The sequence below is a fragment of the Lotus japonicus genome, chromosome 3 (assembly GCF_012489685.1).
Source record: "Lotus japonicus ecotype B-129 chromosome 3, LjGifu_v1.2".
NCBI classification, from domain to species: domain Eukaryota; kingdom Viridiplantae; phylum Streptophyta; class Magnoliopsida; order Fabales; family Fabaceae; genus Lotus; species Lotus japonicus.
Window position 1 is genome coordinate 76,709,127 of NC_080043.1, and position 18,799 is coordinate 76,727,925.

The following is an 18,799-nucleotide window of genomic DNA, read 5'->3' on the forward strand; positions in this document are numbered from 1 at the left end:
GTCACTTCTTCTTCTTCATCAGTTTTCATTCTTTAGGCATTGATGTTCTTCTCCATCATCATCGTCCATCCGGTAAGAGTTTTATATGGATTAATAAGATTAATATGATATTTTCTTAACTTCTATTATGTTTTCTTTTTTATCATTTCTCTAATTGTGTTCATTTTTTTTTTCATGCACAATTTTATGATGTTATTTGCATTTCTTTGACAGTTCAATCTTTAGTTAATGTAAGTTTCTTGCTTTTCTTTTCATTTTCATTATCAACTAAATCAACTAATTGATTTTCTTTTCTTCTAATCTAATACATTGAAGTCTTTGTTCTTATTTTACATTTAATTGATTTCATTTCAATTTTTTCTTCTTTCAGGTTTTACTGCTATTGTTACCGTTCTTCCAATATACTATCTTGAAAATATGTAAGTTTCTTGCATCTTTTGTACTTTTTAATTGTTTGATTGTCAACTTGGTCTACTGAATGAGAGCCATCTTTTTTTTATTTCACTTTATACAGTATTGTCATCTTCATCGTCCTTCTTCTCTTCGAATACATTAGGTTTAATTTATTTTGTCATTTTTAGGTGTCACTTACACTACAAATGCACTAATTTTACATTATATTTTCAATTTTTGGTTTTGTTCTGCCTTCTTATTTCTTTTATCTATCAACTCTATTGTTTTTTGTTTTATAAATATCAACTATATTGGTTGAGTGTACTTCATTGTTTTTGCTCATTTTCCTATTGAAATGAAATCCTTAATTTTTTGACTGAAATTGAAGGACCAATGACATTCAAGTTAAATTATTTGAATCTTAATTTTTTATGTTATAACTCAACCATAGTATAAGTATATTAAATGTTATTTAAATACTAACTTTCGGTTTCAATTTTAATTCATTTCTTCGTCTTTATAGTTTTAACCGCTTGAGAGTAGGAATTCTATGAGACACATATTATTAGTTTATATTTGTTGAAACATTAATCAACTAATAATTAATATTAATAATAAACCTCAAAAGTTAAAGGTCATTCAATAAACAAAAACACTCATATACTCCTTCCTCTTGAACTTCCTTCATCAATGTCATTCTATGGACGTCTACTATTACCTTCACAATTATTTTAAGTAAATTTATTATTGTTTATGAGTTATGAAATTTAAAAAGACAAATTTAATATTAAATAAAAATATACATAATTATAAAAATAAATATCTCAAACATGTGATAGAAAAAGAAAAAAAAAAACATCCCTATCCATTTCCCATTGAACTTCCTCTATCAATGTTAGTCTATAACTTTCTACTATTAATCTCAATATTATTTTAAAAACATTTTTTACTATTTAATTCATATTGGTTATGAAATTTTATAAGAAAAAATTAATATTAAATATGATATCACTAAAAAACCTAGGGCATTCCATAAGATACATTTTATTAGTTTAAATGTGTTTAAACTCTAATCAACTGATAATTAATAGTAATACTAAACCTTAAAAGTTAAAGGTCATTCAATAAAAAAAATTCTCATATCTCTTCCTCTTGAACTTCCTTCATCAATGTCATTCTATAGAGTTCTACTATTAACTTCAAAAATATTTTAAATAAATTTATTATTATTTATTTCTTATGAGTTATGAAATTCAAAAAGACAAACTTAATATTAAATAACATCTTACCAAAATAATATGATAACCCTTCTCTCTACAAGTATATAAATAAGTGTCAATACTCATTCAACATTTGCTATTCACATAATCTTTGTTTATGTATTTGCTTTTGTTTTTTCAAATGTTCAAGGTTCAAGCCATTTTCTCAGGTACATATATTCAAGGGGTAACTATTGACGTACTAGCCTAGAATGTTTATATGTGTTCTAACATGTTTTTTTTTATGATGATTTTCAACTTGATTTCATCATGTAAAATTGAAACATCTAACAAAATATTTTCTTTTTGATGGCCCAAACTTTGCATAAGGTATCCGATATTTCAGAGTTTGTGTGCTCCATGTGTGGGAAATAAGAGATTTCAAAAAACCTCAATTTGTTAATAGTATTAAGTTGCTCTTAATCGATGAACATGTATTCTGTTTTAATAGTTTTTCCCATTCTCATGGTACCTAATTCAAACTATTTATTTTTACCATACAAAACCATGAATTTTTATAATTGGAAATTTTCATTTTGAAAATAAAACAGCACTCGAAGATCCATGCAACCGTTGGCCGGAGTCAAATAGCACAGTTTAGTGACACATTGTGTGAAGGACAAGTTTATATGATTCAGAATTTTATGGTTCAAACATCGGCTAAGAAATGTAGAGTCACAAAGTATAAATACAAGATTACTTTAATGGACATCTCTAAAGTTAAAGAGACTACAAGTGACACAATTTATGGAGCAAAATATGATAATGTACCACTTCCTAAAATTCAGACAACCGCTAATGACTAATACTTTTTTTGAAAGTGAAAATGTATTGAAATAAAGATGAGGAGATATACATGATATTCACCCTCCTCAAAGGGGATCCAAAAAGCAAAACCAGCCAAAAAATACCCTCTAGGATTCTGCAGACCTAACCAAAACCTTGCCAAACGGTTAAAAAAATCTATCAAAACATATTTTGCTAATGACTAATACTTGCTAGGTTACTTCTCATACAACAACAATTGCATGCTCCACATTGTAGTTTATTATTAATCTTTATCTTTTTTTATGTTAGATGCTAATGGGCATTTAGTTGAAAAAAGGTGGATTAATAGAAAGTGAAAAGGATGGGAAGACAAATATGCATATAAATGTTGCGCTACATGATTCGGCGTGAGTCTTTTTAATACATTGATTGATCATATTAAATTTTTTAGACTCCCATAAATCATTAGGTTTATTTTGTTAAAATAAGAATGAAAATTGCAGAGGCAATCAACTGGTGTGTAAACTTTGAGGCTTATACGCAAACCAGATGGTGGTGTACTTAAGCCAAGAAAATAACGAAGGAATTTTAGTTGTGATAGTTCATCCGTGTAAGACCAAAAACTTGCGATGTTCATGATGAAGTTCGAGGTTGGGTACATAGTTGAAAGGAACCATGTTTGGTGGAAGCATATTAGGAATTGAGCGTTAAGTAGCTTAAGTGTAAGTTCTGAAGACCTTGCAATTGAGATTAATTCAAGGTGCAATGATGAAAATACTAAGTGCACAAATTATTTTGGGATTTAGTCAGTCAAGGGCGCCAATTTTTTCTAGGTAAGTTCTTCTTTTCTATGTGAGATTCATACTCCATAGTAAAGTTATTTGGATATCTAAGTAAAAACATTTTCCTGGCTTAAAAAAACGCAAAACAAATCCGCCAGAACTCCAAGATGCATAAACTTCCAAGAACATTGATGACCCGGGATTTAAGGCTATTTTCCTGGTTTATTTGCATGTAGTTTAATATAGTTTTTAGGATATTTCGGTCATTTTAGGACATTTTAGGCTTAGTTCATGCATTTTAATGTTTTCATTTAGTTTTAGTATTTTTCTATATTTTTTATGTTATTTTTATAGATTTCATTAGGATTTGATAGTAGCTAGTGGAGGAAAACCTCTTCATTAAATATCCTTTCATCAAAATGGCGCCGTTGCCGGGGATTGTGCTTTCGCTTCTATTAGTTAAGCTAGTTGGGTGTTGTTTAGAGCATTATTATAGTATGCAATTTCTTTTTTGTTATGCTTCTTATATGTCAATTCAATTGATTTGTTCTTGTGCTAAATGCTTGTTGTGGCCTGATCAACTATAACATGATATGAGGTTTGGAATTCTGTGAACCTGACTTAGAATGAATCAGCTAGTGGATTTAATGAGAATTAAGTTCATTAGCCATGAATTGATTATTTGATGCATAGGATTTTGAGTCATAGTGTCTCATTAAATTATTTGAGTTATGTTGTGGTGTTTTAATTTGTGTGCTCGTTTTTGCAAGGACTTAGTGATTTTACAGGAATTAATCTGAGTTAGAGGGCCCAACTGACCATGTCCTGGTGCTTTTAAGTTTGCACCCAATTTGAGTACAGGGAATTTTTCTGAACCACTCATCTCTCATTTAATTTCATGATCATGCATTTAGCATTTAGTTATTTAGATGGCACACACTAGTATGCACATGCCTTGGATTCTTGGTATTCACACTTTTATGCTTGAATAATGCTTGTTGTTGTTTTTAATATCTGTTCTGCGTTTGATGCTAGTTGTTATAATAAAAAGTGTTTGATGCATGAGTGTGAGTGAAACTTGTGGAACATGTGGAGAGTTAGGTGATAGAGACTTGAGTGAGTTTTGTAAAAGTGCAGTAAGGTTATTAAGATTCCAGGTTAGTGGGGATAATGCATAAAATATGTAGTTTTCCTTTTAATCTTTATATTGAGTCTACACTCTTTTTGGCTGTGAGGTTAAAAAAGGGGCACACATGTGAAAGTAAAGCTAAAGTGCTAAAGATGCAAAAAAATTGGGAAAGGATGTGAGTAAGGGAATGGGAAGTATTTGCACCACTGAGCATACCCTCAATCATATTCTGACCTTGTTAAATAAAAGAAAATAATTTCACCCTGAGTTGGTAATAACTGTGAAGGGTTGGGAAAGAGCTAAATTGAAAAGCAAAGAATATGTGTGTGTTCATAATAGAATAAAACTGTTGGCCATCATTAGTGGATTCTCAATATGGGGTTGGGGAATTAGGAATAAAATGTGAAACCCCACATCTTGGTATTTTCTATAATTCTTCCTTGCCCTTACTAAAGGTTAGTCAGTTCTTAAAGCTTGATTCTATGCATGAACTATTTTGAGGAACTCATCTCATGTATCTTTTGTGAAAATATGTATACTAGCATCTTACTTTGAACTGTTTTCTTGTGCTTGAGGACAAGCAACCTTAAGTTTTCGCTTGAGGACAAGCTGTCATTGAGTATAGGGGTATGATGACCCGAGATTTAAGGCTATTTTCCTGGTTTATTTGCATGTAGTTTAATATAGTTTTTAGGATATTTCGGTCATTTTAGGACATTTTAGGCTTAGTTCATGCATTTTAATGTTTTCATTTAGTTTTAGTATTTTTCTATTTTTTTATGTTATTTTTATAGATTTCATTAGGATTTGATAGTAGCTAGTGGAGGAAAACATCTTCATTAAATATCCTTTCATCAAACATCCACTAAACTCATCGACTTCAGGCATGACAGCACCGGTGTGAAGCAGATTCAACAATTTTTATATTTAAAATGAATTGTATTCTTTTAATTCATGATTCTTCTTTTAGTAAATCTATAAAAATAACTAAGAATATGAAAAAATACACATGATAAACAAAAATGAATATCTCCATGTATTTCACGGGTCACAATACTATGACTTGAATTAAAACTTCCCGAGTCAAAACCTATTTATATTTTCCATTTTTTTAATGTTTTTGTGCTCAATGAACAATTATTCTATATGAAAACTACTGTTACCTCCACACAGAAAAATTAAAATTACTTTATTTTTGGGTAAGATGTCTTTCTTTGAAAGATTCGAGTCGAGAACATTCATATCATTATGAGGTTATCTCTCTTAGGGGAAAGTTACTTTCATTCTACATGAAACAAAAAATAAAAATCTATATGAAAATTACCTAAATTCACATCAAATTTGCCTAGCTTAAAACTCTTATGTATTTTCATTTTTTCTCTCTCTTTTTACTCCCTTTTATTTCTTAGATTTCTTTTTATATGTTTATTATTGATTAACATAAATAAGGATGAAACACACACACACACACATATATATATATATATATATATAAATATAATAGTTTCTTTTCTGCAAGACAAAAACCAACACATTTATCATGAAAAAGTATTTACAAATTAATATGTTTTTATATCTAAAATTAAACTATATCCTTTATTAATCTGTAAATTATCTTTGGTCATTGTTAAAAGTACTAGACACACTCTTATTAATACCAACCACCCTAATGTGTAGCGGTAGAAAATGTAACAAACTTTAAAGTGTGATACACATTGGAGATGATAATGATAGGTGTGAGTGATATTAATATCAATGTTCATTATCTTTTAATACATATAACAATAATAACACATATTTTAAAATTTTACGCCAGAAAAAAATGAATATCCCTCGTGCATCGCACGGGTAAAAAATACTAGTGTGATATAATATAAGATCATTGTCATGCTCATTTAAATACAATAAACTAAAACTCTTGGTTTCCTGTAACCACCATTTTAAAATAATCAATTTCTAAAAGGAATTTTGTAATTTTATAAATTTAATTGCTTTAAGAATAAATTTAAAAATAAGTATGAAAAATGAAAAAGAAGAGTTTGAATAAGTATGAAAAATGAAAAAATTACATGCATGATGCATCCACTTCATAGTGCTTTGATATTATTTGGATTGTAATTTTGTTGCCCAAAATTAAAAGTAATGACTCATGAATAAACATAGAATTAAAATATCAGTACATTACATTTTGATATTTGGAGTATTTTGTGTCGCAAATGACTCTTTCTCTATTTCTCTATAATATATCTAAAAGAAGAGTTTGATTGTATATTTTGACTTATATGCTCACCTTTTTTTCTTTCAGTAAATAATTATACTCAAATTTTTATGGACCAAATGCACTATAGGGTTGCCATGGGAGCTTACTATGTTTTGGTATGTTTGATACTAAGTCAATTGTTATTTTCTTTTTTGCTTATAGCAACCTTGGTTTACAAATTCATCTTAAGTCAAGAATATGATTCTTTTCTATTACTCCATTTTCTTACTTCTCTTTTGATATTTATTTCTTTTCCGATTAGTGATTTTGAGAGCGTATCAAGTGAGAGCAATGTTTATTTTGAGAGATGAGAGCATTAAATCGTGACCATTATATTTTAATCTTGACCATTGATCTTAGATCAAATTGTCACGATTTAATGCTCTCATCTCTCACAATAAACATTGTTCTCACTTGATACACTCCCTAGCGATTTCAATATATATATATATATATATAGTATTTTTTTTCATATGTAAGGGTTATGTCAAGGCATGAATTGTCTCATATTCTATTGCTGTAAAACGATTTCATGTCTTATGAATTTTTTTAATAAATATAAAATAACAACAAGAATATATATCATTTCAATATCTATTTGAGCCTACAAGTGGTTTACTTAAAAAAGGTGTGATAGAACTTATCTAAATTTACCAAATCAGTTTTATAATGAAGAAATAGAAATACGGGCTCCTTAAATTTAAATTACATAGTTGATCGATGACATCAAGTGTTATATTATTCATATGATTTAAGGGACAAAATATTATTACAAGGGTTCGTGTGAGATGGATAAAGAAAAACATAATATAATCGAACAAGAATTCATGTATTCGGCGAAGTTCTTAAAATCTTGATATTTAATAGGATATCTAAAATACTGTATGCATCTAAAAATAGAAATATTAATTATGTTACTCCTGAACATTAATCCACTCATAGGAAGGCGCAATGGTAAAAGATTAATTATCAAACATATAGAAGAATGGATAATAATAGATGAAAAAATACTTACAAGAAGCAATCACATCGATACCAAAGCCCTTATCCCATGAATAGCTCTTACCACAAATTATGTAAGTGACATTTCATCTAAGAAGAAAATAATTTACAATAAAAATTTTACAACAAAAAAATATTATTGTTGAGAATAATTCGCCAAAAGGATTGAAAATATTATTGAGTAAGATAAAATATATGCACAATAGGCTTTTTTTTTGTCCTTGGCCACAAATGTATTATTTTGTTAAATATATTGTTAAATAATGAATTTTGTCAATATAATTACATTTAATATATTTATATACTCTTAATCTTCTTTCATTTGATAATTAGTTTACTTTTATACAAAATTATGTATGTTTTACAAAGATATATAATTAGAAAAACTTAAAAATAAGTCGTGCAACGCACGGGTTTAATTTCTAGTTACATGTACTACAGTTGTATCGGAGTTTCAAATGGCAAACAAGTCGTTTAAGTTAATAAGTTTTCAATTAGTTCAAGGAAAATGTTAGTTAAACCCCATAACAAATGCACATATATTATCGACATAACTATTTCTGGCGGTGTGAGACTACTAAATAGATCGATAAAAATGTGTTTCTTTTCCTTTATGAGTTGAGTTGTGATAGTTCAAAATCAACACAAACTCAAATGTCGAAAGTATGCCGCCTCTCACTTGAGTCTGTGTACACCATTAATTCAATTAATTGGTTTACTTTGCAACTCCGATGCAAAGAATCTATCTGATGAGATGAGCTAGACACACGTGATTGGATTGACAAAAGATTGATCAAAATTAGAAGGAACCCAAGTTAACAAGCTTCCCCATTTTTGGGCACAAAAGTGAACGTTCACTTCATCACGTTTCATGACTAGTTGTCCACTTCGGAAAGAAAAACTTATTCACTCACCCACCAAAACAATAAAGATTTATTCCAACTTCAGTTCAAACTCCACATTCACCTAGAGATAAAAAAATAGAAGATAAAGAAGTGATGTGATTGAAAAAGAAGGGATAAGTGAAAATGATTTGAAAGAGAAAAAATTAATGGAAATGTCTAAAAAGAAGGTAGTGTGACAAATATCTGTAAAACCCCTAAACATTAAACCATGTCATGTTGATTATGTGTACTAAATTTTAAATAATTTTAGCATTCCTCCATGTGTAATTTAACATAAATATTTTTACAGTTTAAATAATATTTATGTTACAATAAAATAATATGACAAATATCATATTTTAATTGCAGTTTTATAATTTTCAATCATATTGTTTGTCAATCTAAAAATTTAATTAATTTATTATTCATTTAACTATAAAATGATTAAGAAGCAAAACAACGAACAAGCTTATCTATCTCAGAAACACTGCTGCACACACTTTAGCAGGCTCTTTGTCATGTGAATGAGTCTTGAATCAATAGGGTACCCATGTGTATCCAATCTTGTATTCTCAGATATTTTACCGATCATTTTCTAATGGAAGTTTGAAATTTACAGTAAAACAAAACTATATGCCAAATGATAATATTGATCAAGATTTAAGTGTGTGTGGGGGGGGGGGGGGTAGCATAAATCAAAATTACCATGATACAACTGAAAGCTTAATCCAAGAATTTCTAACACTGCAAATCATTCCTTCACAAGATTCCACCTTCTCAAAAAAACCCAGGACCAATTACATTAATATCGTCATCGTCATGTTGATATCTATGAAAAATACACTGGTACAAACGAAAGACACGGTGGTTCAAATCAAACCTAGCACAAAACTACATTGACCCAAAATGTCATTATGGTCCCTGAACCAAAACTCATGTCGGATCAATGTGATCACAACACCTAGAATTCAACTGAAATCTAGTTGTGTAACTGCCTTGTCAAAATAAGGCAGGACAACACAGATCTTAACCAAATAATTACGCTTTACGAGTAATTAATCAGGTCAAGGTACAAAATAAATAAGAGTAAGAAAAATAGAGGCCTCTGCATCCTATACTTACCCTTTTCCTTTCTTTGTACTCATCCTAAAAAGCCACATATTTTAATCAAATGTAAGATCCACCCATGTAAGATCCACCCATCACACTATGTCTAACACTCCATTACAACCGGTTTCCTTGTGCTGTGGTTGAGGTGTAAAGAAAGCTATCAGAAGAGGATTTCTACTGAGGCATGAAAGAAATTCATCCTTGTCAATTTTCCCGTCGTTATCTTTATCAAATAACATGAAAAAATCATGGACCTACAAGTAACCAGTTAACATCAGTCAAACTGCAATAAGATTAAACAAAATTCTAGTAACAGGAACACGGAAGGGAACAGGTGTTTAGTTAAATCAATGAGTAAGTTACCTCATCCTCATTCCAGCTCGGGATAGCAGATTGGACAAAATCTCGTAACTGAATTCAAAGGGACACAGAAAGAAGAACGAGTTAATGTTAATCCAACATGTAGTGAAGGCAAATAGGAGTATGATATGATAGATCATAATACTTCTTGTTCAACAATGTAGGGCTTTACTGCACCACCACACTCTGCAAACGCAACTTCACAGGCTTGACGGAACCCTGGCTGCTTCATGACATGCGCAGATCCAAACAAGAACTGGAAGCAACATACAAACATGTGTTTAAGACGTGAATGTCATAATCAACAAGGACATTTTGAAATTAAAGCAGCAGTCACTAGATTTTTGCCCTAAAATCCAAACAGATGTCATCTGTAATATTGCTGATAGTCACCTGTCTGAATGTAATCGTCCCACTCTTCTCCACATCAATGAATACAAATACCTGTAATAAAATATAATCAATACAACAATGAAAGGCCAAAAAGGCAGCAGAAAGAACTCAGGTCACATGGAAGTTCAGGCTTTGGCAGCCAGAGAGAATCCTGCTAAAAGCTAAAAGAATGGAGCAGAGAAGAAAAGGAAGAAAAAACTAGTACAGAAAACTTTATCTCAAAATTACAAACTCAAACAATAATATCACAGCATTATGATTGTAATTTATCAAAAAGCGTGTCATGCACATGATATTATTGAATTTAACATAAAAAATCAGGGTTAGAACAATAATCTAGAGGGATTTTAATAACAATATTAAAGAAATATTGAGCTATTAGATAACTAACCTTTCGAGATAGAGGGCAAGCCTTAATTCTTAAAACCCTCAAAAAGTCACGATATTGAACACGACCACTGCAAGCAGGACATAGACCTTATCAATTCCCACAAAATAACACTGAAGTATTACCACAAAATTTAGCAGTTATTAGTGGTAATAACAAGGAAAATTACAGAGAGACCATATATAAACAAACATATCCAAAAGAAACTACTACACTGCAGGAAGCCCTCGGTTGCTAGTTAAAAAAGAAAGGAATAACTTGCACAAAAGCATAGGTTCAAAAACCACTACAAGCTCCAATGACTTGGTCCTATTATATATGAACACAGTGAGCTATAGGTTTTTCACTGTGCGAAAGAGTCACCAACAACTCCCATCAACAGAAGGGGGATTAACTGGTTCTCCATATGCTGTTTCTAAAACTCTATGAGGGAGGCATCTGTATAGGATTAGTAGAGTTGGTCCCACAATTGTAATCACCTTATACTTGCAATTGGCTATCTCAAACAGTCAAACATACAACTGTCAGGATATTACACACACATATGTTTAAAGAGCATCCCATAAAGCATCTGAGTTAAAAAGAGGGAATTTTAGATGCATGTCTCGTTCCAGCTACCAAACATAGACTTCTTGTTCAGTCCTCCAATTTGAGTGAAGATGTCTCTGCACCAAGCACCTCATACAGGCCCAACCGAAGATATAATTTCATGTTATATACTCGGACCATGGTAGATTCATATTCTAAAGCCGATATCCTCATTTCATGTTGTCCTTGCCCCAGAGAGACACGAGAGTAAGCAGCTACAAAACTTAAAGGTAACTGTTGGCTCAAAATTATTTCAACCCTTACACTTCACTTCCTGTGAAGAATTATTACTTCTTAGAGAAGTTTTGCATAGAATTATAGGAAGTAAGCAGCCATAAGTATTTCCACACATATTTCCGACAAACATGGTGATTTCATTATAACTAATATGGTCAACTGAAGTAAAAGGTCAACATTGGTAGTCAATGTACTTTGTGCTTAATTTTTAACATCAGTACTTTAAAAACAAACTGTTCTAGCAATTATTTAATATTCAGTTGTTTACCACTAAATATAAAATATCAATTTGTAACTTTGTTCCCCCTTCAACTGACCAAAAAAGGATTACAAGAACTACCAAGAATGTGATATAGTACCTTGGATCAGGATTCATAGCCAAGAATTTGTCCAGAAAGTCCACAGCTTCCGAGCTGCTGATATGAAATAACTGAAAAGAAACACAAATGTCTTTTATCCTTCCTTCCAATATTGCAAGCAGTATAATTGAATTAACACAAGACAGACTAGATCAAACTGGTATAAAAAAAATCCAAAAAAATAGTAGTTAAATGATGTATTTCAAAAACTACAACATTAAATCAAGCTCATTGTTTTTAGAGACTCACTGATTCCACCTTGGCCATTTCAACCATATAACTTGAGGGGTTCTCCTGCAAAAAGTCAATGAGTTAAAATGTCATTGTCTACAAAACTGGATTGCTATGTTGCACTAAAAACAGGTGAAGCAGAACAATATCAAAACCTATGGGAAAAATATAAGAATACACCCAGGAAGACTTGAAAATTTCAGCACATGTCATAACAGACGAGAAAATATTTAATATAATCCAGACACCTGATATGGCCATATTATACATTAAGAGTTGGCTACTGCAACCCTCATTCCATAAAGTTGCTAAAATTATCATGATTTTATACAAACAAGACCTAGAGAAAGCATCTAAACACATGCAAGAGTGCCTGAATAGTTGTTTGGTGCATGAAAACTGTTAAAGTGTAGTTCAGGTAAGCAGATTTTGTTTGGATGATAAAATGAGATCAGTTTTGAAGTATAATGGTGAAGAATTTGGTGAGTGTCACACGTAGAATAAACAACACGTTCAGTTTCCTCTTCATTGAGAAAAACAAAGCTTCTCTCTTGTAGCATTTGCCTAATCGTGATTTGGAACCTTTTCAGCAGGAAACTAAACATGCAGGTATTCAACTTAACACAAAAGTTCAAAAACTTTTACTTCTCTTAATATCAATTCTAAAATCACTGCAGAATTCGCTTATCTTCTCACCCTCAATTATTCAAATAACATCTCAAGTTGCAAAAAAGAAGATGTTGACTAGTGACAAATTATGTTTATTAAATCGCTTCAATAATCAGATAAAACGAAAAAAAGTGAGAAAAATGAGAACTTCAATGGAAGAATGTGGCCAATATAGGCAGGTAGGTAGAGAACAAGTATTACATGGATTAGTAGTACTGAGTAGCATGAAGGAATTTGACAGGAATATGGATTGTTAGAGCAGATAATACTCCCTTTGACCCTAATAATAAGACCCTTTAGAGACATACTTGGAGTCCCACAATATAAGACCCTCTACGAAATTTCAGAAAAAACTATTATCCTTTTCCATACCCCTTGTATTTATTATATTTTTGTAATTCCAAAATTTTGATTACCACTAGTAATTATAATTTGTTTCTACGCTATCCAATACATTAATTAAGGGTAAATGTGGAAGATTGTGTAAAAAAATTAAGAATCAATACATTAATTAGTCTCATTGCATTTTTTTAACATGCGTAATTGTCTTAATAGGGTCTTATAATTAGGAACGAAAGGAGGAACAAACTATGTTTGCCTATGGTATGTATACGAGCTACAAGAAGTAATATATGTTCATTCACTTTTTCTTTACTGATCATACATTCTAATCAATAAGAACCAAATGGAAGAATAATATGATCAGTCGAACCTAAGCAGTAGCTTTGAATATTTACTGGGTCAATCATGACATTTCCATTTTATAATGAACTAAGAAATGAATGGTATAAGTTCAATTGCTGCAATTAATTCTATGGAAATTTTCTCCAAAGCCATGCTTCAAACAAAAATATTCATGGTCTATACCATAACAAGAGATGATCTTCAGTGTAAACCAGATTGCCATTTCAACAGCAAGAAAGCAGAGTGCTTGGTTTGCAAATTTGTATTTGACCATTTTATACAATTGAAAGCAAACAAATTTCAAAATGTAAATACTCCCTCCGTTCCTAATTATAATCTCCAATGCTAGTTCTTATTTCTTAGTTCTTAGCACTATTCATGTGGGCCCGTATTGCCACATGTGTTTAAGCAACTCTCAAGTAATTTTGCTCCAACCATGAGTTCTTAGTTCTTACTACTATTCATTTGGTCCCACTAACCACATTATTTATACTTTTTTTTTCCATAAAGTAATAAAACAAAACTCATAAAGTAATAAAGTAATTTGGATGAGAGAGAAATAATTAATATTTTAAGCTAAGAACTCAAAAAGCAAAACATCTTATATAAGAACTGAGTTCTTATTTTTAAGAACTAAGGAGTCCATGTCAGCACCTCCAATGGTAAAGTTCTTAGTTCTTAGTTCTTAACTCCAAAATAAGAACTAAGAACCTTGCATTGGAGATGCTCTAAGACCTAATTTTAAATTTTTCATGTTCCTAAATATAAGACCTTTAACAATAATCTAGCAAAAAGTATTTTACTCTTCCATATATACCCCTCACATTAATTGTGTGTTTTCAATTCCAAAGTTTTAATCACCACCTACCATTAATTAGTGAGAGAAAATGACAAAGGGTAAATATGGAGGAATGTATGCATTTTTAAAAAACCAATACACTAATTAGACACATTTAATGTTTTCTTAATAAGCGTAATTTTTTGTATTATGTCTTATAATTAGGAACGGAGGGAGTAGCAATTAACTAACTAGAATTAAGATATAATTGTAACCAATAATTAAAAGTGCACACCTGTTTTGCTTCTTGAGCTTTCATATGAAGCATTATGTCTCCATATGAATGTCCAGTTTGGACAGTATTCATTGCAGCTGCCATAGCACGGCTAACCTACATTTATCCACATATTAATTGTTGAACAGTTACTAAATACCCACATAAGGAAGGAGTAACTTCAACAAATTATCAAGTGCATTTATTCTTAACACAAGACAAATTGAAAAAAAGGGACAAAAAAGGAAGGTAAAAAGTGCAGTGTTTACATAATATTATTATTAGGTGAGTTCTGGTTAAATTCCTTTCAATAGGTACGACTCTAACAGTCTAACTTTCTCTTAAATAAATTGAACCCTAATACTTTCTTTTCTTTTATGACCATAAACAATGTCAGCCTCATCATCTTGGATATGCCAATTTTATCTATTGTGAGCATGCCATTCTCAATTGACCATTGTTTTCTGCATTAAGCAAATTATGAAAGCATGTAATCTAAAGTTAAAATCAAATATTCAAGAAGGATAAACATAATATCCCTCTGACTGTATCTGAAAGCTAAAAACAAAATTAGAAAACTCACCCTTTCACGAAAATGTACCGCAGTTTCCTTATCATGCAGGGGTGAAATGGCAGGAAGATATTCTACCTGTTCAATTTAAGATGAAAGTGTTAACCTACTACAAGAACAATGAATTTCCACGCATAACATTGTAAAGAAAAATCCAATCCATAAGAGAGTATACCTCGAAGAAGTTGTGGAACTGGGTGAACATCCTAAACATAAGCTTAGCCAAAGAAACATTACCCCTGAATAATACGCACGTAAAACAGCATGGGTGAATAAGTTATGCCAGCAACCAACAGTAAAAAAAATACAAGGATCTTCATAAACAAATTGCCTACCAAGATTGATCGAAGTGCACATGAGGATAGCGTACAATTACAGGCTGGATTGGGTACCCAGGGATAAATGCACCGAGTTGGAAGGAAATGAGGTTCCTACCATTAGTCGTGGTTCCCTCAGGAAATAATAGCACTCGAGGAAATCTATCGCAAGAAGCCCTTCTCTGTTATTCAGATCCTTGAAAGCAGATTTCTATATCAAATAGTTTATAAACTTAATAACATGACAACTTAAATGAAGAAAATACATGCCCAACATATCTACTGTCCGGTCCTAAAAATTTAAATATGTCCTGCATCTTGCTATTCAGTTCCAAAATCTGAAGGGAATGCAATTTTACATGTTTATGATTTGTTTGGTTTCCAGTTCCATTTTATGTTTTCATTTCCTGTATTCGGTTATGATAACAAAAATGTCACATAGTTTTCATTTTCAAAGGTTTGTCAAGGAAACAGAAAACAAAACTTTGAAAACAGGAAAGTTTAAACAAGGTGGTATTTTTGTAATTAGAATTGAAAAAAGGAAATGAAGATATAAATTGTTTTCTAAAATCAAACATGCCCTTAAATTCTCACTCAACTCGGAGGTTCTCTTCCAGTTTATATGGCCAACTAGACCTTTCATAACTTATTTACAATCTCAAGCATTTACGTAGCACTGTATCCTAAAACACATTGTTCGAATAACTCTTCACTGAAGTCAACAAAAAAAAACTATCACTTTCCTGCACATGAGCAGAAAAAGAACTTCTAGTATGCCTTGCGTGACTCTCACTCAATTTCAAATATTTTAACCAAATATATTTTAAGAAACTCTACAGAGGATGGGTTCAAAAAATAGGCGCACTACAGGCAGCATATGGTGTAATGAAACTCCTGAACTAAAGATAGTGGTGACAAAAACATAACTGAGAATAGAAAGGTAAGTGAGCAACTGAGCATCAGTTGACAAAACCATACAATCGAAGAACAAAGAAAATTTTAAGAGGCAGACCAAATGAAATAAGCAAAGTAATAGACATGGTGTACCTTTATTTCTCTTATAGCTTTCTTCCTTGATGATGGTGAGAACCTGTTAACATATACGACCTGAAAAGAAAATAAAAAGTAGGGAAAATGGATGAATAGCATGTTTTCTTGTATTTTTAACCTAGCATACATAAAACGTAACCATGAAATGAAATTACCTGCATTGCTCTAATAATGGTGCCAACAAAAGGTAAGGAGTCATGAGACTCAGATGCCACAATGGTGGCAAATAGTTCATAGAAATAGAAGATAGGCTCAATATACGAAACATGATTCGATACAATTATTGGAGCAATTCCCCTCGGTGCAGGTCTTCCCTTCCGTTTTATCCACTGATAGCTGCAATGGACAGAAGGAAACAACAATACGAATAAATCTGTGATTCAGAACCAAATTAAGGTAAACGGTGTGTGTGTGTGTAAAACAAAACTGAAATCAACCTCAAAGAAGGAAAAATAACGCAAAACTTCATATACTCCTTTCCAATAAGACAGCATAAACAGGTTATCTAACTGAGATTTGTTAATCATGTGACATATGAAGTCAATGTCCCATTTTTTAGTCTTTTCCTATTTCACCTTCCCCGTGTTCTCTCTAATAAAACTGGCAGAGAAATCACCCGAAAAGCCATAAATGGCAGAATCAATCCCCACATGCACCCTTCCATTCAACATATTAAATTAATAACATCACAAGGAAACCTGGTTTTATTGATGTAAAATATAAACAATATTTTATATCTTTTTATCTGTCCCCCCCCCCCCTTCATGATAAACAAAACAATTATCATAAATAACGCGAGATGCACCCGTGAATTCTGTATTTACATGACATGAAGCTCTTTTTTGTTTAGTGTTTACATCATTCATCTCCCTCCCCAATTCCAAACTGATACTAAAACCAATAAACTCCATCAACATAGTAAGTAAATTATTATCCACGCATAGGTAACCAAAACAAAAAAAGTTATCCATGCATCGCAATTCGGTCAACCATAAAAAGTAAGCCGCTTCCTCAACCCTCGGCTTAAAGCTTAGCATTTTTCGTCGCCAAGTGACACAAGTTTTGACCTTTACGCCATGCAGACCTTACTATAAGAGATCCACATCACACCATATCAAATTACTAATCAGATCAATGATCACATATACTTCAATAAAGTCAAACCAAACCAACAAGTTCAATCATAAACCAGTTAACTGAATCAGTCACAATCATATGCTCTCTCCAACTACCATCACCTAAAGGAATGTATTCAATTCAACAGTTCCCATCAATGGTTGTTTAGACCAAGATAAAACACCCTCTCCAAACACACACAAACTTGACCAAGATCTTAAATCAATTTCATCTTAAATCAATTTCAAAAAGAGATGGTATGTGCTTAAAAGAACAAAACTATGAAATCCCATCAAGGAAAAAACAAAAACTGAGTAAGATCTTGAATGAACAGAAGAAAAAGAAAAGAGAAACTATTGGGTTGAAATTGAAAGGGTTACCCAAAAGCGAAGAGGATGCATCTAGCGCAAATTCGAGTGACCCACATGACTCTACACCTCCACACAGGCATGGGATTCTCCTTATCCTTCCATCCATAGAGCGCCAACTTGGTCGCCACAAACCCCACCGCAAGGCACAGTCCGAACAGCACCAACCGCGCCAGCATGAGCGGCACGCAGACCAGTGTCCTGACCCAATCGTATACTCCCTTAATCCTGGCCTTGTCGTTGCGGAACGGGTCCACCGTGATTGCCGGCGGCACGGTCAACTCTTCCGCATCGCATCCCACCGCGCGGAAGGGATTCGGTGAGGAGGCGGCGGGGGGAGCGGAGTCGGATTCGACGGTGATGATTAGGTGATCGGAGGAGAGTAGCGGGGAGGTGATGGCGTTGTTGTCCGACATTGAAAAGGGAAAGGGAGTGAAGAGAGAACGAACAGTGACTAATGCTTATGTGTTGTTTTGGGTGGTGTGGAGCATGAGCATCATTCCATTTGATTCTTTCATGGTTTTGATGGGTTTTATAGTGCGACAGTGACCATTGGCCTGTTTCGTGAGAAGTGGACTAGAACGAATATGCAGATCGCAGAAATTGTAATAAATTCATCAGATTTCATCTCCCTCAGAATTAGGGGACATTTTATCTTTTTCTTCTATGTGTGTTATTGACTTATTGTCAAGAACTCCTCTCAAGGTCGACCAAAAACAAAACAAAACTCCTCTCAAGTACTTCTCATTGCTCTCAATCCCAACTTCTAATTTTGATCAATCTAGTTATCTAGATAAACGTTGTGGTACACTTAATTGATCTCAATCAC

General features: G+C 32.1%; 1 protein-coding gene across 2 annotated transcripts; it reads right to left on the reverse strand.

Annotated features, from left to right (window-relative positions):
* Nucleotides 1–9,200: 9,200 nt before the first annotated feature.
* On the reverse strand, nt 9,201–18,673 carry LOC130746007 (lysophospholipid acyltransferase LPEAT2). 2 transcript variants are annotated; one of them, XM_057598500.1, is made up of 14 exons: nt 17,983–18,657; nt 16,642–16,822; nt 16,484–16,543; nt 15,455–15,618; nt 15,295–15,358; nt 15,132–15,197; nt 14,570–14,665; nt 12,162–12,206; nt 11,913–11,983; nt 10,732–10,798; nt 10,341–10,391; nt 10,093–10,203; nt 9,951–9,998; nt 9,201–9,841 (listed from the first exon to the last, which is right to left on the reverse strand). In XM_057598500.1, the coding sequence occupies exons 1-14, from the start codon at nt 18,384–18,386 to the stop codon at nt 9,680–9,682; spliced, it is 1,590 nt and encodes a 529-aa protein (XP_057454483.1). In that variant the 5' UTR covers nt 18,387–18,657; the 3' UTR covers nt 9,201–9,679. The 2 variants fall into 2 exon arrangements, 1 of the variants encoding a protein (XP_057454483.1); XR_009021989.1 differs by lacking the exons at nt 9,201–9,841; nt 9,951–9,998; nt 10,093–10,203; ... (3 more) ...; nt 12,162–12,206; nt 14,570–14,665 and having other exon boundaries at nt 15,455–15,632; nt 17,983–18,673.
* Nucleotides 18,674–18,799: the final 126 nt, after the last annotated feature.